Source organism: Pavona decussata, unplaced genomic scaffold, assembly GCF_977016875.1.
Source record: "Pavona decussata unplaced genomic scaffold, jaPavDecu1.1 SCAFFOLD_59, whole genome shotgun sequence".
Classification (NCBI taxonomy): Eukaryota; Metazoa; Cnidaria; class Anthozoa; order Scleractinia; family Agariciidae; genus Pavona; species Pavona decussata.
In genome coordinates, this window is record NW_028145481.1 from 1975001 (window position 1) to 1997500 (window position 22500).

At 39.7% G+C, this 22500-nt stretch overlaps 1 protein-coding gene and 1 long non-coding RNA gene across 2 annotated transcripts in view; one reads left to right on the forward strand and one right to left on the reverse strand.

Annotated features, from left to right (window-relative positions):
- LOC146479380 (uncharacterized) overlaps positions 1 to 22500 on the reverse strand; it is a 91779-nt gene that overhangs the window by 66880 nt on the left and 2399 nt on the right. The window lies entirely within an intron of this gene.
- LOC146479382 (uncharacterized) overlaps positions 1 to 22500 on the forward strand; it is a 59346-nt gene that overhangs the window by 33916 nt on the left and 2930 nt on the right. Inside the window, exons 2-12 of the mRNA XM_085111020.1 lie at positions 24 to 149; positions 5180 to 5564; positions 5743 to 6348; positions 9629 to 9787; positions 11221 to 11339; positions 12433 to 12587; positions 13927 to 14270; positions 15723 to 15967; positions 16472 to 16630; positions 21067 to 21264; positions 22380 to 22467. Coding sequence (XP_084967146.1) covers positions 90 to 149; positions 5180 to 5564; positions 5743 to 6348; positions 9629 to 9787; positions 11221 to 11339; positions 12433 to 12587; positions 13927 to 14270; positions 15723 to 15967; positions 16472 to 16630; positions 21067 to 21264; positions 22380 to 22467 — 2518 coding nt within the window. The 5' untranslated portion in view covers positions 24 to 89. The remainder of the gene's footprint in view (positions 1 to 23; positions 150 to 5179; positions 5565 to 5742; positions 6349 to 9628; positions 9788 to 11220; positions 11340 to 12432; positions 12588 to 13926; positions 14271 to 15722; positions 15968 to 16471; positions 16631 to 21066; positions 21265 to 22379; positions 22468 to 22500) is intronic.

Sequence of the window (22500 nt, forward strand, 5' to 3'; positions counted from 1 at the left end):
GAAACCTCCGTTGAACAGCACTGGTTCCCCGTGTGGTGGAGCCGACAAAAAAATAAGTTTACAGCCACTGCGAGAAAGCGTGCCAAGAAATGATGGCGATGGGATTGGTATTTCTATGTAGCTTGCTGACACTACACACTGTGCAAGGGGTAGGTTCAAGTGTTTTTAATAGACTCTGTTGTAACACTGCCCGTGTTCATTGACATTTCCATCCATTGCTGCATGTGTGTAACGTCTATTAATTAACACCGGAAAGCGTGCGAAACGACAATATCACCTCGGTGTCTGGCGCCATTATATATTCGCAGTCACGCCATGTATTTAATGCCGCCGGAGATTGTGTTCTTTTCAAAATTCAAGTTCAGAGGCTGTGTTTTCTTTCACCCTCCGACGAACAAGGACATATACGGGATCATTCGCGATGAACAGTACGGAAGCATTTTCATCTCTGTGAATTCATGAGGTTTCTTTGATCGATTTGCTTGCACACGACACAAATTTGGTTCACTGGTTTAATATGCTAATTACTCTCAACTCAACATTCAACTCATGTTTTTTTACTATTGCTACTACTATTTACTAGTTGCTAGAAAGGTATTTTTAATACACTTGGCGAAAATCCCGCTTCTATGAAATAGCGTTATATGCTGGTGTGATTAATTTAAGATATCACTTTATACCCCTGATTTGTCGGTAGGGTGTTTACTGCGCCTTTCAATGACATACGGACACTGAACTTCACTACTAGGGTTGGAACGTGGCCTACAATACGAGACCCCCAATACCAGGCCCCAACATACGATCTCAGGCCCCGACATACCATATCAGGCCCCGACCTACCATAACAGGCCCCGACATTTACGTCTATTGTTTAGTCGTGTTATGATGAAAACTGAACTTGGAATGCTTGTTAATCGAACGGCTTTTCTCCAACGTCTGAAATAATAAAATAATCTACACAAATAAAGCGTCCTACTTTGGAACTGATCGAGCTGCTATTAAGGCGCACAGAATCAATCAACGTCCCCTTGCTGACCTTCAAATCGCCATCTTTCATGTCTGCAAGTCACGCAAGCTTGTCAAAAACTGGCGCAGAATGTACGTAGTTCAGCCGAGGCTTGCGTAATTCATTGCAAATGAAAACAACGCCGCAAAATATTTCTTTTTTTTATACAAAGCTTGCGAGAGAAACGTCTCTCATGCAGTAGAGTGCAAACTCGCTCTAGAAGCATTGTTCCGCCCGAATGCTCGTTTATTTATATCTACTTCGTCGCGAAATATTTTTGAAAATATTCAGTGGAGAGGCGAATAACTCGGGTGCTTACAAATCCGCCTGAAGAATTGCCTCGCTCACGTCTACGAATGAAATGATGTTCATTCAAAGTTCCCCTTGGAAATAATAAGAGATAATATATTCCCAAACACGCATTCAAACACAAAATAGTTTTTACTTATAACATGCCTTTAAATGATAAGTTTCACAGCCCTTTTTACGTTAAATCAAACCTAACCCTAACCAAACCCTAACCCTAAACTCTTATGCCGAGAAAATTACGAAGGAATCGCAGCGGTTAGTACTGAAACACCGGTGCCTGTCCGTATTGCTCTCTTCTCTAATTGATGTGTACTCAAATTCATTTTAACCCATCATGTCAACATATAGAACTACAAATCATTTTACAGACAAATCTCTTTACACACGGGAACTTAAACTTTCGGTAATACAGCTCAATATTTTACAATTAAAATTCAAAATTCTAGCGTTCTGTGATTCAATATTTCCCCAGATAAGAAAACTGGATCCACACAGTTTCGTCTCAAATCGAGAGCTACAATCAAATGATAACAGTTTCAAGCAAGATATATATCTATAGCCAACGGACCTATTCAAAACAGTTTCAAACAAAAGGAATAATTGAAGTTCTGTGAACGTTTACATCGACGTGAAAGCTAATCAAACTAGTAAAACTCTTATCCTATTGTAAAAACCCACTCTATTAATCAAAACGACTGCAAAAGAAACGCGGCAGCTAGTTAACTACAGTTACCGAAATGTCTGTTCTAATACGTGATCGTATACGCTACGAATTCTATTTAAAGAGCGTAAAAGGCTAGTACGGCTAGAACCATATACGAGTCTCTTTTCCATTGTGTGACAGTAGGTCTGTCTGCTGTAACGACGAAACTAATTAACAAAGCCTAGGTATCGACAAATAGTCCAGCAATATTTCAAATCAAACAAAAAGTCAAAACAAGAGAAATTATGCAAATACAAAGAAACAAAAAGCAAACACAACCTATTGTCAGTATTGTATTAACATGACATAGCAAACAGTGCTAAGAGTGTTTGGATCCGATTTATATTATTTCAGTCTATAATCAAGTTTCTTGTTAAATTCTGGCCAACATGTTATTTCTCCCGTAACATTCGTCCTTCCGTAAATCGAGGCGTCCTCGCCGAGCAAAATAAGTAAACTTAATGCATCAGTCAATTCCAGCCGTGCCCATCCCCCCCGGGCAATAGTGGGGCATTTTCCCACACTGTCCATCCCAGGGGTCGGGCATTATCCTTCCACCCAATTACCCCAGGGCATTTGACCATCTCACTTTTTTCACCCTACCACATTGTCGCTTTCTTAATAACAAATTCATTAGACTGTTCACAGTCCCCCTATTTTTCCGTGGGATTCTCGAGACCGGTACGTTTCGATGGAGCTGCCGCCATCTTGGTTTGTAAAATCGAGCGCGATCTGGGAAGAGTGTCTAAACTCCCGAGGGGAGGGGAGCGGAGTTGGGAGGCGGCGGGAAAAATAGGGACGGCAAAAACAGTAAGTTTCTTATTGAATACGCCTAGGTAGGACATAAGATGGGACGCTAGAGCTGTAGAATGACCTATGCACTAACCACGGGAAACAAGACCCAGCTAGGACTTAATTTGAACGAGAAACGAAGAAAATAAAACATTTTTGACATGTTTGAGCCACCATCCCGGGGCATTTGAACAACTATTTGTCCCGGCGGTGGGGCATTTGCCAGTTTACTTTCAAAAAATCCTAATTCCCGGGGATCGGCCCGGGGGGGGGAGGGGGGAGGATGAGTACTGTTGGAATTGACTGATGCACAACACTTACATGTAAGTTGTTGTCTGGAAGCGAACGAATGACTGGCAATTCCCTTAAATACTTATGACTCAAGCTTCATCCACACTAACAAAACATGCTTAATTAAACCAGGTTTAACGAAATGAAAATTTTTTAACAGAAAGCTGAACCATTGGCTTTGCCATAGGATTCAAGTAAACTTCAACTTGTGCTTTCATTTGCACTAAATCTGTGGTCGACAAAAATCCGAAGCAGCTTTTATGAGGAAACAATTTACGTGTGCAATAATAGACTGTGAAAAACGCGGTTAAATATAATCTATTATAATCTAAAATGTCGGGCAACTAGTGGGTAAATGGAGTAAATATGAATGGCTTAAGGACGGTGCCTACTATTGCTACTGCGCATACGTTCTGCGCATCTCGAGATACTCGGGTTTCCTGTGGGTGGTGCTTACTAATACAGGGATAATTTTGCGCGGTTTAAAACTATACGGAGTTAGCAGAACTTAGCAAGTGCTTTTGGTATCTCAAAGGAAAATTAGGGGTAACCATGCATTTTTCAGAGATAATTAACCTTCAATTTAGGAAAAAAATCCCATACATTGCTTTATATGTTAGCGTTTTTTAGAGATATTATTGCTTAATTATCTCTGAAAAATGCGTGGTCACCCCCAATTTTCTTTTTGGATTCCAATAGGCCTTGCTAAGATCTGTTTTTCCCCCATAGTCATCAGCCGCACAAAAATACTTCGGTATTAGTAGGCACCGTCCTTAATACCAAACATGGCTAAATATGATTTGTTCTTACGTGTGCTAAACAATCCAAAGGTACAATTCGTTATTCTGTAACGAGAGCCAGCTGGAAAGCCTCAAAACTTTAGCAACTACAATAAGCTATTGATTTTCTCTCCTAACAAGGGCACATATGCAGAGCTATTTCAGGAAAATCATCTTCGCTGGTTTTCCGGCCTCATTAATTCTCATGAAACCTGAGAGATAACGCCGTTCACGTGGCCAGTGTTAGAGCGCTTTCCATTTCGCTCAATGGGGCTAAATGCCCGACAGCCAGTCACAGTGTCAAATAGAGTAAACGGCCCGGCAGTCAAAAAGTTTCATCGTTATCTCAAGTTATTAAAATTTAAGTGGGATAAAAATAATTGCCATACATGGCCAAAATCATGCAGTGTACCATTATAAATTTTGATGCTCTCATTGCTATCGTGCTATGATGTTATGAATCTAAATTCCATATATAATTCTGGCCTTTATTTCGTAATATGAATGTTTTGTTCTTATGATTGTTTTTGGTCTTAAATTCTGCAAATTAGGTTTCCTTGATACCATGATTGCCTTTTTGCATGTTGCGGAAATCTTACCTCAATTCCTGATCTATTTTCTGTATTTTACAATTATTTTGCCTCGGTTCCGTGTGCGCGGCATCAGCCATGTTCGTCTTTTTTGTTCCGCAATCTTCTTGCCTAGATTCCATGTTGGCTTTTATAATATATTCCGTCTTTTGGTTTCTGTATTCCTTCCGTTGCATTTTGAAATTATACTACGTTTACAATATTCATGTGTTTTTAGCATCCTGAAATTAACTTGCTCTAATCTCTTATCCGATTCTCCATATTTTGTAATTTGGCGCAGTTGCATGTCCGATTCTCTTTATCAATTCTGACTATTCCGTTCCGTATTTCTGCAGTCTAAAATTATGTTGCCTCAATTGCATGCCTGATTCAGTTTTATTGGCGATTGGCATGTTTAATAAAGGTCACATGACCTAAAAAGGCGGGAAATTTAGCAGCTTCACACTTCATTTGGAATCATCAATAAAAGAATTGACAGGCCTAACACGACTCGTACATTTGCATGATAGTCGAGACCGTTGCTTTATAGCTGACAAGCATATCTTTTAAGGAGTCTGAGTTTTCTAAATCATTTTTTATGATTTACCAGTAAAGATTTGAACCATTAGACAGTGCCGACCAGTCTCCATACAGTTCACTTGAAATGTTATATTTGTAGACTAGATGCCTTTTATTTCAACTATTTTACATATCTTGCTTTATATTTCAGTCACTGAATGAAAAACAAAGACCTTTGTCTCCTGTTTGTCACGGTCTTAAATGCCCTCCAGGATATTCATCCTACTGCCTTCCCGGTCAAACTAAATCAACTCGCTGCATACCGTGCGTGCAAGGCACGTTTTCAACACACGCTTCGCGCCGTAAAGCATGCCGGCCTTGTTCACGTTGTGGTGACAACCAGTTTGAGTCATCGCCATGTACTCGTACGTCAAATGTGGTATGCCAGGAATGCAGCCACTGTCCTCCTGGTATTGAAGTAGTCCAGTCATGTGGAAAAACAACAGACACTGTTTGCCGTCTTTGGAAACATCGTTCACTCGTCCAATTCGAGGATGTTTTGAGAACATACAAGAAACCGGCTCAAATTGGCGAAGGTAATGAATCTCAAGAACCCTGTCTAACAAGATCCTCTGATATTTAGTATAGTCCCTGTATTTGTAACGATCGTTGTGGTGGGGGGGAGCTGTATCAGAAAGTCAAAACCCTCAGGTGTTAACGCACAACAAATTTCAGTCATCTAAACTGATTAATCCTATGTTTTATCGATTGCAGGTCACTTGATTTTCTCGAACGAAAGAAAGGAAAACTTAATACCCAAGGACAAAATGGCAATCATAGAGGCTGAAAATCCACCTTGGCTAAATGGTACAAGAACCTCTCTCAAACAGCCAGAAAAACGTCCCTCGGGATTTTCAGTGAGAGTTCAACCAACGTCTCCGACCCCATATTCTACTTCCACAGATGGTTCCGAGACTAAACAGGCAGTTCCTTCTGGGGATACTTCTTCCCGTTCTTTCGAGGTTGTAACAACGACAAGCCTAGTTGCAGCTGGAATATCAATCGGCGCATCGCTTAATGATCCGACTGTTTCTACTGTATTTTCGCCTAAGGTTAAGTCGGAATCTGACACCGACACCAAAGAATTGAAGTCAGGAGAAATGATGCAAGGGGACCAGCCGATCATTCGGAGCCACACTCGACAGCGTGCACATTACAACGGTACAAGGGAAGCCACTTCATCTCCACCACGGAAGTCACTATTAAAACTCCCATTTGAGGGCGTCATAACTGCAACTATGTCAACCATCTGGGGAATGTCAGAAGTGTTTGCCATGGAGAACCAAGCGACGGTAACGTCCGTGCTAAAAAGACCCAGCGGTATGTCCGAAATTGAATGGCAGTGTTAGTAACCATTAGTATGATCTTCCGATTAAAATTTTAACATCCCACCCCGGGCATTCTATGGGGTTTCATTCGGTAACGCTTCTACGGGAGTAAGGGATGAGAAAGTTTGAAGATTCAACAACAACAACTACAACAACAACAACAATTTATTTGGTATTCCCAAATGAGTACATGGTATTACCTAAAATTACAAGACGGTTTCTCCTTAAATTAAATAATAAACGTCTATCTATAATTCATACATGAATGGATATAAGCAGCTGTAAGTCTACAAATAGTAGGATCAACATTGTTAAAAAGAAAAAGGATTTTTGAATGATCGTCAAAATCCTTGAAATGAGGATATTTTCTCATTACATGTATGTCTTCAAAAAACTTTGAACGTGAATTATCGTAAAGGTGACAATTAAGTATAAAATGCAATTCATTTTCAACTTCATTTAAATGGCAGAAAAGGCAAATTCGGAGATTTTCTGGGGTTTTGGGTATTGTGTGTCTTCCAGTTTCAATCCTTAATCGATGATTTCCGAGACGAAATTTATTTATCGTTTTTTTGTGAGAGGGATTGTTTATGGTGTTCAAAAAATCAGCTTTGTGAGAGTCAGTTTTAAACATGGAGTAAAACTTCAATTTCTTGTTTTGTTTCATCAAATTTAATTGATGTTGAGTCAATTCTTTGTTAAGCGTTAGTATGACCTGAGAGATAAAAGTGTTGTTCTCATCTAAATTTAATGGGTTTAGGTTTGCTTTTTTACAGAGGTCATTAACTTTTTGCATAAGGCTCATCTGGTTTTTGTCTGCCATATGTGCTGATATGTGTAAGCATTGTTTGGCAATACTGTTTTCTGGTTGGTTTTCTAAATGTGTCCAAAATTTGATAACATTTAGGTCGGTTAGTTCTTTCAGTGGCAATCGACCGAGTTTATTTCTACAGGCTACGTTTGGGCATTGTTTGTTTACACCTAGAACTTGTTTACAAAAATAAATATGTGTTTTTTCAATAATATCTTTTTCCCACGAGTTATAATCATCTTTATCATAAATGCTCCAAACCTCAGAACCATATAGGAGAATTGGGAGATATAAGGAATTAAATATTTTGTTCACAACATCAATTGGCAATTTTAGAAAATCAAGGTAGCGACGAGTTGCAAAAATTGATCTTCTGGTTTTCTCCCTAAGGAGCATTTTGTTTTCCTTAAAACTGCCATTTGTTGAAAATCTTACCCCGAGATAAGTGTAGCTATTGACAATATCAATTTTATCTTCATTCAGGTAAAAAAGATGTTTATCAAGAGTCGATTTTCTGCATTTCTTTTGGAAAATGATTGCTTTTGTTTTCTTTGTGTTTATGTTCATCATCCAGTCGCGACAAAATTGAGAGACTGTGGATAATGCATTTTGTAGACCAGCAGCTGAGTGAGATATAAGTATTAGGTCATCTGCATATAATAAAGAACTTAGAGGAGAACTAGCTAGTTGGTAATAGTATAGGGTCTGTGTCTTGTTTATCAAGAAGGAAAGGAATTTCATTTAGATAAAGATTGAAAAGCATAGGAGAAAGAATGCAGCCTTGTCTAACACCATTTCCATAATCAAAATATCCGCTTCTTTGGTGGCCATGTTTGATGGAACATTATGTTTTGGAATAAAGAGTTTCAATCAGGTCATAAAATTTTCCTCCAATTTTGTATTTGAGTAGTTTGTAGAGTAAAACATCGTGCCATATTGAATCAAAAGCCTTTTTAAAATCTACAAAACATGTGTATAGCTTATCTTTGGTGGTATGAGTGACGTATTTATCAATTAGAGTTCGTAGGGTGAAAATATGATCAGTTGTGCGATGATTTGACAGAAAGCCAATTTGAACGGGATGGAAAATATTTTGGTCGTGTACATAATTTTTCAGACGGTTATTGAGTACAGCGGAGAAGAGTTTTCCCAGGCAACTGCTTATGCAAATTCCCCTGTAATTTGATGGGTCTTGTTTGTCTCCTGATTTGAAAATGGGAGTGATAATACCTTCGCTGGCTGAGACATATTAATTTTCGGTTTTCGAAGTCAAACTTTTCATGCCCATACCTCTCCCACCTCCCCGGCTCCTCCTTTTCTTTGTGGGAACTAGCCTGCGTTTCCAATGAGCGAAAACCTAGCTTCTGGTTTCTGCGTTTGCGCTCGCCCTATTCTCACGCGGCCAGAAAAACAGAAACAAGTCGGGGCTTTTCGCTTACTGGAAACGCTTGCTATGTAGGCTATGTAGGGGCTTTCGGCGTCTTTCGACTCGTTTGTGTCCTTTTATCCCCCAAAGCGAGTTCTACCTTAAGGCTATCATATGCTTTAAGGGCCAGTCAGAAACGTGTATAGTCCGGCGTATGCAGTTGCGGTATTCTGCAGTATCCCATGGGCCGTCATTACGGAAGTATATTTGCGGATTGTTGAAACAACTTCATTTTTTTCTGGGAAATCTGTGGTGAAATCTCTCGGCAGAACGTGCTCTCGATGATCGATGAATTTTGAAATCCAAGATGGCCGTAACCGGCGTCATATGACGTCATTACTAACCTTTGCGGACCTCAAATGAAACATCCTTTTCACACTATTTACACTCCAGTTTTGAGTTGGTCAAAGCCCGATTAAGCTAAGCCTGGGTTAGTATGAACTTTGATTCGAGTTTGATTTGATCCTCCACAAAGATATTTGTTACTCAATTTACATAAAGATTTTTCTCTGCCATTAGCTTCACATAAGCTTTTAAAAACACTGTTAATGAGCGAGATTGAAACCTCGGCTACTTTTTAATCGGGAATTAGCGTTAATCGGCTTTCGAAAAACTAGGCCCAGGTTTTATTGCCATAGCGTTAAATGAACAGGTGCAATCGAGTTCGCCTCCCTTCCGGCTCTACAGGGTTAGGGGTTTGGTAAGGGATAACGAGTAAAAGCAAGGTATAACGTAATATGTCAAAATATCATGGTTCTCCGGCGAGGACTTGCTGTCTGTTTTAGTTGAAATAGGACTTTTATTTGATCCGAAATGGGATACAATTTGCGTACTGGTTTATAGATAGGCATAGTGTTGCAACCATTAAGCTGTAAGTGAGATTTTGAAAAATGTAATATTTGAGTTGGTGTTTTATATTCTGGTGTACCCCAAGGGGCCCATGTTAACTCTTACGGCCGACCTCGGCGCGGGTGCTCGGATGTAATGGTCACATTATAAAAAAATATCATCTAAATAATGTTGCCCATTTTTTAGGTAAAACTGTCCTTGAGAGGCCATACCCGGAGGTCGCAAGTAAAAGTGGGTCTGTCCCTGACTGGTTGCCAGTATTTATCACTATAGGATTGATAGCATTGGTTGCAACATTCATGATAGCGTTTAAAGTATATCGCAAGAAATTTGCGAGAAGTAAAGGTAAGAATTTTATGAATAGCATGAAGTGCAATTAAATACCCGTCTGAAAAGGGAGGATATTAATCAATCCAATATAAAAACCACGGAGGTTTGGTTCCTTTAAAGAGTGACTGAAATTAATCAGGTTCAGTACCTAATGGAATTAAATCGAAAAAGATTCTCGTTAAAGCTATTCAGTCTATTCAGATATCTGTTAGGTTTTACGCATGTCATTACTAGTTGTTTTAGCGGTGAAAATGGGCCTGAACTACGTCTTCAACTGGTACCTTTTAGGGGTTAGTCTTAATATTTAACATTTAATGTGGGATCCCCAAGCCTGCATGATAGTTCATAATTCTACACAAGAAGTTTTCAACGAATTCAACCAGAAGTAAGTTGAAGCGGATTCCAAGACTCTGGAGACATTAATGATGCAGAAATTAATTGAAAGTGGAAGAACCTCTCAAAGCCGGCGACTGAGATCGCCAGGTTTGACTGAATGCGTGAACAAATAGCTGAGAATTCATTGAACATTTCTGTTGTCTGAGACCCTCTGACTGTTCAGATCAAATCAAACAAGTCAAACACTAAATTTCAAGGAGGAAATAAAAGCCAACCCAGCACAGCCCAAGCAACGACGTCAACGCCGCAAAGCAACAGGTTTAATGAAAAAAAAAAAAACAAAAACAAAAAAACAACAAAAAAAAACGGCTCGGCACCTGCGTTTTACGTTTCGGTACATTTCTTTGCCGAACTCTGCAAAACAACAACGTGAATTGACCAAATTCAAGGCTTTTGTCGAGAGCGTCAGCATACGACGGTCAATTTTTCATTTTCTTTCTTAACTTCAACGCCACTTCTACCAATTCGGTTCCTGGGTAGTTCTCCTTTTCTGTAGAAGTTGAAATAATGTAAAGTAAAATAAATAAAGTAAAGTTATATTTCAAGTGACGTTTTCGTTGCCTTCGCCGCTGACGAATCTAACGGAGTTGAAACCAGCGTTGCGAGGGGAGAGAAGGCTGACTATAATCTTGTAGCCACATCTCAGTTGGTTCTGGAATGTAGAAATGTTAGTGGGAGATCTGGGTACGAGATTAGGCTGACTATTTAAGTTTTACATTCGCGGGCTCTAGCAGTGCATGCCAAGGGTAATTTCTAGATAGGTGGATTCCCCACAAAAATGGCTTGTCTTATTCCATTTTTACGAGTGGATTTCGTCTACACCAAAAAAAAAATAATAGATAAGGGCACAAAGAAATAAAACTGATTCATGAGAGGCAATCTTGCTTTTCAATGCAATGCGCGAAATTTGTGCTATATATTTCGATCTTTATCTTGCAGGGAACAAGAAATCAAGCCATAAGTACAGATTTTTTTTAAATAATGAAACACAAAGTCAGTTTTTTCATATATTCGTTTGTTCCTTATTATTCAGTATCAGCTTTCTCTTGCAGATTTCCTTGCATTCCAGCAGGAATTCGAATTCAGGCAAAGGCCTACTCTTTTTTCCAAATCAGCTGACAATCTTAACCCAGCACCAAGCGTCGTAGAAGCAGGCTTGAGTTCTGAAAAGGTATAATTATATAATACGTAATTTATTTCAAAGTTTCCTCAAATTGCCGATTGCGCAATCTCCCCGGCCGAGCCAAAGGGTCACGACAATGTGCTTGGCAATAATTCATATCAAATAGGAATTTGGGATTGTTGGTTTTCGAGGAGAGGGGAAACCGGAATACCTGGAGAAAAACCTCTCGGAGTAACGACGAAAACCAACAACAAACTCAACTCACATATGATGTCGAATCCGGGAATCGAACCCGGGCCACATTGGTGGGAAACGAGTGTCCTCAACACTGGGCGATCCCTGCAGTATATAGGGCTTGTCTCAGTCCCTCATTTCATTTTTCTTTATCTCTGTTCCTCATCCAAGCCTGAACTTGTGCAAACTCCTGTATTATGCTGTAAACTTTAACTTTAGTAGACAATAGTACGGTTGAAATTCCACACTCCTCCCCTAAGGTGCGCAAATCCTTACAAACCTAATCTTTTGGAACCAGCTAGACAATCAAACGAGAGAAATCAATTCACAGGGCTACGGTGGCCTATATCTGCAAACAAAACAACTAATTCTTGAAATGCTCTTCTGAGCGGAACGAGCACTTAAGGAAAATATCAAAGACGTGTCAGCGGTTGAGTAATAATCAGATGGGTTATACGTTGTATAATTGTATAAAGTCTTCACTTTTGGCTGTGTTTTGAAAACATTGTGTTGTTTTTCACAAATACTGTGTTGTGTTTCGATAATATTATGTTGTTTCCCGAGAATGTTTAAGAGCATAAGAGCATTTTATTATAAACTACGTCGCGCATGAAGCGAATTGCGTAATTACATGACATAAGAATAAACCTTGTAAAATTACAGCTTATCAACTTGATCGGGACTGGGCATTAAATTACATTGTTTGTTGTGCTTCAAGAATATGTTGTTGTGTTTCGCAGATATGGGCCACCTGGAAAATGAAATCTAACTTTTGCAGTGTTTGATGCTATCTGTACTTTTTATTTGCGTTATCTTAACTAACCTAGTTGTAATTCCATTTTATAGTGTCAATAAAACTGTTACCAAAACCCTCGAATTAATTGGGCACTCTATATGTTATTCACAGAACGAGGAAAATCCTCCCAGTGTTGTCACAATACGTGAAACAGACATTTTACCCACCTCGATTCCACCAACACTGTACCCCAATCTGCTAGCGAAGGTTACCGCAGACGATCATCACAAGTTTCCAACTGTAGGAGAATCAGTCCAAAATGCAGGGTAAGTTTACACATCAAAAGAAAATACCAGAAAAGTTCTCGAGTTCTCTGAAAACGTAGAAAACAACCTCGTTCCCAGGGTCTCTCCTCTTCACTTCCTTGGGACGTGTAGGGGAGAGGCCTGGGAACGAGACTGCATAGTAATAGAAAAAATTAAAAAATACAAACTAAAGTTTCTTTTGTTTACTCCATTGCTCTCTGATGTGGGCTGACTGGTTTAAATGCCATTTTGTAGGGTTTTGTCGCTTGGAAATACAATATTCCACTATAAAATTTAGATCAACACCAACGAAAGCGTCACTTGAAAATACAACTTCATTCTATTTGCGCTAGTTCGCGACTATTTCAACTCGTTCAACTTTTACAGAAACAGCAAACTACCCAGGAACCAAATTGGTGGGAGTAGCGTTCCTGAATTTGTCCACGTTGTTGTTTCGCAGAGGACGGCAAAGAAATGTACCAAATTTTAAAACGCATGTGCAGTGCGGTTGTTTTTCCTCATTAAATGTTTTGCGGCGTTGGCGTTGCCGTCGCCGTCGCCGTCATCGTTGCTTAAGCTCCCCAAACTAACATCGCACAACCGATAGCCCATGATAAATGGAACCCAATTCAACGGCCGCTTCGGTAAAATGTCAGTACTGGTGATTCGGATACGAGGTTGCTTGTCTCCAAATAAAATTCCACAAATAAATTTCCTACAGTAAAGAAGTAGTGGGTTCAAGTAAAGGAGGCCGGGGAACCATCCTCCCTTCCCTTTCTGTTAAGAAAAATTGAGCCACGAGAGGTCAGTTATTTTTTCTCTAATTCTCAAACATTATCACTCTCTCTCTCGTTTTTGTTTGTTATTGTTTTGTTTTGCTCCGGTCCTCCTTCTTATTCAGAATTCTTTATTTATCTCTTTTTAGTACCCCAAATTGGACAAATCTCGTACCACATGGTACGGAAAATATTCTGCATAAAGGTGCGCCATGCGCTGCTTCAGCGGATGCAGCAGTACACTTGTTCTGAGTAGATATGCAAAAGCCAAGGCGCTGTTACACTGGGCAATTTTTCTTTTCAACTTGTCTCGCAATTTCGTTGCGCCGTTGCCAAGTGTAATATGCTCTGAAATCAACATACTTCGCAACGTTTTTGTTGCAGTCACCGTTGCGAGAAGTAGAATCGACTTCTACTTCTCGAAACGACTGCGACAACAAAAAAATTGCGAGACATGTTCATTTCAGAGCATGTTACACTTGGTAACGATTCGTGTGACTTGTACCGCAACAAAATTGCGAGACAAGTTGCAAAAAAAAATTGCCTAGTGTAACAGCGCCTTGAATGAAGCCGTTTGTCCTCAGATCGTACCCCCAATTCATCACACGTTCTGAGGATACATTCACCAGCAGTGGAGGAGAGTTGACCGACCCAGACTCAAATGTCGCCATCATCATCGACAACGGAGTAATACCCGAAGGAGTTTCCCAGAGGATTTTTTTTGGTGTGGTGTACGATGAGACCTTGTTGTTGCGGGACTTCCCGGAGACGCCCGAAAGGACGCTAATTTCGCCCGTGATTCAGTGCGGCCCTGAAGACATCAGCCTTTCAAAACCAGTGGAGATTGTTCTTCCACACTGCCTGTATGTGGACGAAGTTAAAAAGACATCCATCAGCGTCTATAGATGTGGAAAGTTTTCTGACCAAGGTAATGATAAAGAAACCAAAAGAAAAATTACAGCTCAGACAAAAAGAAGCAGAAAGACAACATTTATTATCACAGTCAAGTAGTTGCGAGCGTTTTGAAAAACTGAGCCGATTGCAAACATGTCAGTACAACTATTATAATAGTTTCAATGGGAGATAAAAATGCTAATAGATAAAAGAGCTTACTAAATAACAAGGAGTTTCCAAGATTTCTCTGTTAGTTGTCTGTCACAACCTCAAGCTCTCCTCAAAGAGTAAAAAATTTGAGGAGATCGAGCAGGCAGCTATGCACAGTTATTATTCAACACATTAATTGTAACACTGCCCAAACATTCGTTGTCTGTAGGGAAAAGATATCCTTCGATATACGTAATTTCATGTATCAGGGAGAAAAGTGGCAACATAAAGATCGTCTCCAGCCTTCCTGCGATAAAACTGTGTTTTGTTGTCAATGTGTTGAACAATAAAACAATTACTCTGCTCAATTTTGCGGAATATCCCCTGATTGTACTGAGACAATAGGCCATTTCCGAGTTGCTGTTAACCTCACTATGAAAGCGAGGCTAAGTGCAAAACTTTTCGTATAAAAATTAGTTTTGTTTGCATATGAATGAAAACTAATTTTCATGACAAAAACTTTGCACTTAGCCTCGCTTTCATAATGAGGTTCAAAGCAACTCGGAAATGGTCTATTCGACCTAACGTCTCGTCGGCTAAGTATCAGGCGATATTCCTCGCGATGTCTCAGGATAATTGCTAAGTGTACGTAATCTGTAATTATCACTTTGAGGTTTCCTCTAATTTGAGGATAGTTTTAAGTGGAGACATGGTGGTATTGGACTTTGGAATTTCAGTCGGAAAATCAGAGAGTTTGTGGTTCAAGACTAGTTTGGTTTTTGCATCGTCCTGTTGTTCCCTTGTTCCAAATTGTCTCGTCACCTAAGGTGTAAAAAATTAATGGGTACCCGCAATGTACTGCTGGGGGTAATTCTGCGATTGACTAGCAAGGAATACTGAAAACACACTAATTCTTCCACAACTCCGCACTGATTATTTAAAGACAAGTTTCTCATATAGCGGAGCTCAATTGTGGAACAGTTTACTCCTAGAATTACGCCAAGCGACTTCCTTGAATGATTTTAAGACTAAATTGAGTCGCCACAGTCTTAAGTCAGATTTTAAACACGGCCTCCAAAAAAAACATGGGTTCTATAGTTTTAATATTTTTTCTTTTACTTTTAGGTAGATAGATGGCTAGTTGATAATGATAATAATGTAGCTGATGGAATTACCGTGGCTAAATAAAGTTATCGTATCGTATATCGTATCCCATCCTGGAGGGACTAGTAATACTCTTTTTGTTAGCCGTATGGGTAGCTACTTTAGCCTGTGCATAGCTTCCACTTGGTCTCCTCGATTGACTTGTATGTTTTTGTTTTGTGTTGCTTGAAAGGCCCAATGAACTGGGAGAAAGTCCCCTCGGCATCCGAGAGAAATTACTGTCAGTCTAAGGCTTGGTTCACTGTGAAGAAGGACACCATTCACATCAAAACCAAAGCGTTTTCCTTTTGGAGTGTATTTTCTCGTAGCGGACCGAAGAAGAAGAGGGGAAGAATGTTTGCCAGCAAACCGGATCCACAAGGCAATCTGCTGCATTTAAGATTTTACATCTACAGCGATAATGACGACTCGATGAAGGTTGGTAATTTAAAAGAGGGTGAGAACAAATTACTTATTGCATAGACTTTCAATTCTGATAGTACCGATTATTAAAACACTCCACACAACCTCCCTCCTTCTTTCATCCCCCCGTTGACGAACGCGACAATAGTTCTTCGGCAGATTCTAATCACAAACGACTAAAAGGAAACTCGGAAAAAATCGGGAAACTGGAAACATTGTGATGTGGTTGCGCTCTGTGATCATTCTGGTGTTCAGTTAGTTCTTTGGCACTAGCGTTTAGCTTTAGTTTTCGAGGAATGACCCAACTAGAAACTACAACAGGCAGTGCCGTACCTACCCCCCCCCCCCACCCCCTTGGTTGCTTTCCGTTTGCTACTGTCATTTAAGTTGTGAGCACGAAAGAATCCCCGACGCCGGGTTTTCATCGAATATACCACGTGCCAACCACCTGATCACCCGTGCACCCCAGGTAATCAGGGCGCAATACTCAACTTGTCGTATTTGTCTTCCTTGTTTCAGAGGGTGGAACGTAAAGATAAAGAAGTGTTTCCCGACTCGAAAAAATCGAAGGAGAAACCATTCAAACTATACAAAGACAACAAGGACGTAAAGGTTTGGCTTGGCCCTGAGGATCTAAAGAATGATGGCTGGGAATTAGACAAAAAAGACCCTACACAGGTAAATAGAATAAGAAGGGATAACGGAAGGCTAGTGCTGTGAAAAGTTTTAACAAAAACTCTTCACCTTTGTTTCTAATAGTGATGCTGATGATGCTGGCAAGCTATGGATATCTTTACAACTCAGTCGTCGCTAGGCAATTCAACAAGGCCAATTTTAACGTTTTCATTTCATTTCCGTTGTTTTGCCGGCTAAAACGTCGGATGCGTAGAGCGTTTTGTCAATAGGTTTGCAAACAGAGGCATCAGCACGAATTCAGGGCTGACTCAAACGTTAAGCATAGTAATATTCTTTCAAAACAAAAGGAATAAACAAGTAAATATAAAATAAGACTGGACGACAGAATATCCCACACAGTATAGTTTGGCCCAAGAAAGCTGAAACAGTTTTGTTCTACTAAAATTAGTCCTTGGCAGTGGAGAAAAATGCTGGTTCTCTTATTAAACTGGGTCGTTTTGATAGTCTTAAGTTAGATAGATTAAGTTGCTGCTTTATCGGTTGAATTCAGGTTCAAGGCCGTAAAAAGCCTTATAGATCACAATGACCTCAGATTACAACTCCTACTATACTGAGGCGTACCTTATACAGTAATAGCCCACGTATAAGAACCTGAATTTTTCAATTTAGCCTAAATAGGTTCTTATATAAATGGTGCTTAAAGCAAATTTAGGCTACCAAGGTTCTTAAAATAGGCTCTTATATTTTCATATGAATTTTATCTGAATAATACTATATATATTATAAATATCATCTCATAACACAGTATAAATCATTTATTTGTATCATAGAGCAGTGCCTATAGGCAGTTCAGTGCAGGTACAGCATATGTCCTTAACAAACATATACTTGGGGAATTATTTGAATGGCAACCACAATAGTAGTAATATACGCTGATTCGGACCCAATTTGACAGGTACTCTTCAAAGTGAGTTACCATAGCAACCGAGAAATTAGCATGAAATGATGGACAGGTAACAATACCGATGGGCGGAGTCAAGTACTGTTTTCATGTCATTGGACAGTTATGAAGGACGATGAGATGACGTCATGACCGGAAGTGGGTGGATTTATGCCCAATCCCCTTTAGAGTCATGATCAAGAGACACCAGAATTTAAACTGCCAACAAAAATTTAATATAAAAACAAATCCTGATATTTACGTGGCGGGACGTGTGCGAGGTCCTAGTGACCAGCGCCCGACTTACGTAAAATGATATTTACAAATTTCTCCCGCCAGCCGGAGAGTGACACCCAAAAACTATTTATTTTACAAGAAATTCTCGCTTCAGCGGCGGGACGAGATTTAAAGAAAAAAAAACTTGTCACAAGGCGCAACGTGTTGATCATACCCAGACGGTTGTTCATGTCACACACTTTCAACTATGTTTAGGATTTGTTCTTTAAGGAACGTTTTTTTTTTTTCCAAAATATACTAAATGGCACCGAGAAGAAAAAGCTGAATTTCTAAATTAAATCGGAACGGATTGCTTACCGCCCGACAAGCTAACTACTTAGTTTTTTGTCAAGACTCACGCATACTTTCGTTCGAAAAAAAAATTCTTACCTCCTGGAAATAATTATCTTGTGTAACGTTCCTAAAAAATCGAAGAGCTTCCAGCGATTGCTTGTCACTACTATTCTCAAGGGTTGGAGTATGTGCATGCCTTCTTCGATTTTCTTTTAGAGAAGTTAACTGTCGGCCTTCCAGTTGACAACTGATTTCGCTTTGGAAGCTTCTACGCATTTGTAAACAAAGGGGATAGGGGGATGGGGGATACCTCCTACTGGCACAAATTAATATACATGAATGGAAACAGTGGTTACGGGGGATGGGGGGTTATCCCCCAGAAACAATTAATCTTCGCAAATGGTAGTGACAAGGGGTGGGGTTATCCCTGCAGAATCAATTTAGTAATATATATTAAATTTAATTATTTAAAATAAAACACAGAGTCAGATGTTCACTTTATAACTTTATTGAACAACATGAACTCCAAAGAGATAATGATTACCATATTTAACGCTTCCAGTAACTGCTTTCTCTTTCGTGAAATTAAATATCACATTACCGCTTTGAGTTTGACACAAACGTACGCTCAAATAAATCGCAGACTACTTTCATGCTGTTGCATTGTAATCAAGGTTACCCTAACCTAGCTTTCATGTCATTGGATAGTTATGAAGGACGATGAGATGACGTCATGACCGGAAGTGGGTGGAACTGTCGATGCTTGACAAGTTAAAACGCCTTCATTCTGAGAGGTGTTTACAAAAGTTCACTGGCGAAGATTATTAGTGTTTTTAAATTTTGTCGAGCAATTGGTACTGCCCTAATGCAAGAATAGATATATAAGAATGCTCACTAGGAAGAATAGTCAGTCGAGTGTCAACCTTCGCAGTAGTCACTAGTAATGGGTTGCTGGCCATCTTCACCCTCTCTGGTATTAGAGCGCATCTTTAATCGCATCCGTTTCGTATTTGCTTATTGCGGGGGTCAAGTGATTGTTCAAAACTCCGTGTTTTGTGATGGAGAAAACCCTGTCCAGCATTTATCTCGACCCAAGTCAACCCGCAAGTTTCGGTGGTTTAGATGCTGTGTACCGAGCGGTCAAAGAAAAAGGAAAGAGTAAGATTTCTCGCAAACAAGTTCAAGATTGGCTGAGACAGCAAGACGTTTACACCCTCCATAAACCTGCTCGAAGACCCTACAAGAGAAGTCGCGTCATTGTTCCTGGCATAGATGCACAATTTCAGGCAGACCTTTGTGACCTTCAAAATTTAAGCCGATACAGCAAGGGATATAAATACTTACTGACGTGTATAGACATTTTTAGCAAGTACGCTTGGGTGGTGCCCTTAAAGACAAAACAAGGCCAAGAGCTAGTCAAAGCTTTTCAGACGAAAAATCTATTTCATCAGCCGTAGAGCAGGAAGTCATGAAGAGTGGCCCAAAATTTACAAAGACGGGGCTAGACAATTGTTGGATAAAATTAAAGAGCATCAAGATGTCTTGCATTGGAATGATAAAGGAGAGCTGTTGTTTGAAACCAAACCCATTCCAGGTTCTCATCTAGTCGACCTAGTCAACGACACTTAACGTCACCGCAAAGGATTTGAGCCAGTGGGATGGTCGGTGCATGTTTGCGAGGGGTCTGGCCCGAATGAATGCTCCGGAAAATCTAGTGCGTAATCCACAGAGGCAAAGTGCTATGCGAGAATTTAAAGCAAGGGTGAGAGATGAAACCCCTAACAGTCCTTCCCGATGGTTACCACAAGAGACATTATTATTATTATTGTAAATCATCTCTTTATTTTGCTCACTCAATAAAAGACGTTGAAAAGAAGTTACAAGGTGTTTGTTAATTGACGTTGTGCTGGGCTTGTGCTCTTTGCCTTTTTACGTCAGTGCGATATTTCGAAACACTTATAGGAAATTGTTTTTCAATAAATCGCTTGACAAGACTATCATTTTTACGTATGTTTTTAGAAAAACGATGCACAATTGTGCTCATACTTATTTGCCGACTACTATATAAAGCAAAATATAAACAGTAATGTCCGCAGACTTTGGAATAGATGCTCTGCAATGTCACATTATTAAAAATCCACTGGTTAGAATTGTTGTTTAAAAAGGTAGTAAATGTTTCTGAATATTTGCTGGGAGGTGCTCTGTAAGAATCGAAAAAATCTCCCTCTTGCTCCTTGGTGAAATAAAACGCCACCCAATGCGAACCTGGCTTGTCACTTGTATCCACATTGGCGATGTATAGGGCTGGGTATTGCAAAACACTTGCAGGCAGCTTCTCTGAGGGATACACGCCTTGAAACACACCTCGTGTAAATTTGCCTTTTCTTAAAATAAGGGTCAGTTGAATGGTGTCCATTTTTAGTTTGTGTAGTCGTAGAGAACGTTTCGGTTTGCGTCGACCTCAATCACGTTTTGAAATTCAGCGTAGACGATAAGGTTAACCGTGTTGGCGAGTGCTTCCGAGAAATGAAGCTCCAAGCGTAGGTTTCCTTGTTTTATGAGCTCAAAATGATCTCCCGGGCAGTGATCTGGGGTCAAATCAAATGCGAATAAGGTATAACCAGAGCCATAATCACTTCTATTTATCTGATTGCCCGTATCCTGTGGAGGGGGCTTAAAATGAAAATTTTAGCCTAACAGGATCTTAAAACCCAGGTTCTTATACGCGGGCTATTACTGTATGGCAGTTAGCATTATCGTCGTGGCGACTGAATTCCGACTTCTGAAGGTATAAAAAGTGTAGCAATCGTTCAATGAGTGTGCTTACTGGGTCACGATTTACTGTGATCTTAGCTAGTTTTAAGGGGCTTTCAGTACCGACGAATCATGAATTGGGTCTTATTCACATTTGAATGAGGCATGGTAAACGATCGCTGACAATTGCTAATGAACTCTATGCCACTTGCAGACTTACAGTTATGATTTAGCGTACAAGAATGGTTTCCGCGTCAAAGATTCGTGCGATTTTCCAGTGCAACCTATTCCAACGAGGCTCAACGAGGATAGCGTGAAGCTCTTCTCGTGTAATTTGAAATTCCAGCAAGATGATCATACAGAACAACATGAACTTTATTTCTGTCCAGGATTTCGACTTCTGGCCAACCAGGTAACGTAAATGTTAAATCGCTTTCTAACCAAAGGCGCCTACAAGGCTGGATGTTAACTAACCCCAGTTTTGGCAGCATGAAACAAATCACAGGAGTATTTGTACTACTCCCACTTGAATGGGAAAATAGTACATCGAAAGGTTGCTGGTTAACTACGCTAATTCCCACCCTAAACTAAACCGATTCCTGGGTCCCTGAGAAAGAATGTTACTGACCTTTGACTTTGGTTTTGCCACAGCCCTTACTAATACACTGTGTGTCTCCCAGTCGCAAATAGAATAGATATTCGAGTGTTTTTTTTAATCAAATATCAGATGACAGCGCAACGAACCAATCGGAATTCGAAGCAAATTCATTATTAATCGATGTAAAGCGTGGAAAACGCGCACGAGTAAGACATAAGGTTCGATTAGCGGAATTCACTTTCAAATGCATAAAAGGATACAACGTCACAGAGTTAAGGACCTATTTGTTCAGAGGAACTCAAGCCGCGAAAGTAGAAGGAACGGAGATATTGTTTTATCGAGCCCAGAGACAAATTTTATGAGGAACTCCATCAAATATAAAGGAGCGATAGCTTGGAACACCTTATCCAGCAAAGAATCAGCGGCAAATAATTTAAACCAATTTAAACGTCTGCTATCAAAATTTGACATTAGAAAAATAAATTTTGATCCGATCGCCGCTTTAATTAAGTATAAAGACGATGATTGTAAATATTATTAGGTTAATGTATATAGCATATCGTTTAAACATACTTTTAGGTTTGTGATTTGTTGTTGATACTTAATTTATATTTTCTCTTATTTTATCTGTAAATACACGACCCCACCAGCTCTGCTGAATACTCCATCGTGTTTAAATTATAAAGTGCTCAGTTCAGTTCAGTTCTGTTCACATGATTGGTTTTGGTTTTGATTGGGCGAGAGAAAGTGGCGCGAATTTTGGTAACCGAGCAAAGTGCGCAGTAAAGCAAACCAAAATAAACGTCAAACTATTGGCGACTCTCAAATGAAAACCGCCCTAAAGAAATAAATAATTCATCCAATTATTAATTTGACGTGATCATCATTTGTAATTGTTATATAACTATTCTACTCATTCCACACTACAGAGCAACAACAACAACAGCAGCAACGCCACAAGTGAAACCTCGACAGTGGTTGAACCAGTAGGCCAGAACAACAACGCATCTTCAGCAGGTAGAATAGACTTCCGCAGTAAGCAGTCGAAAC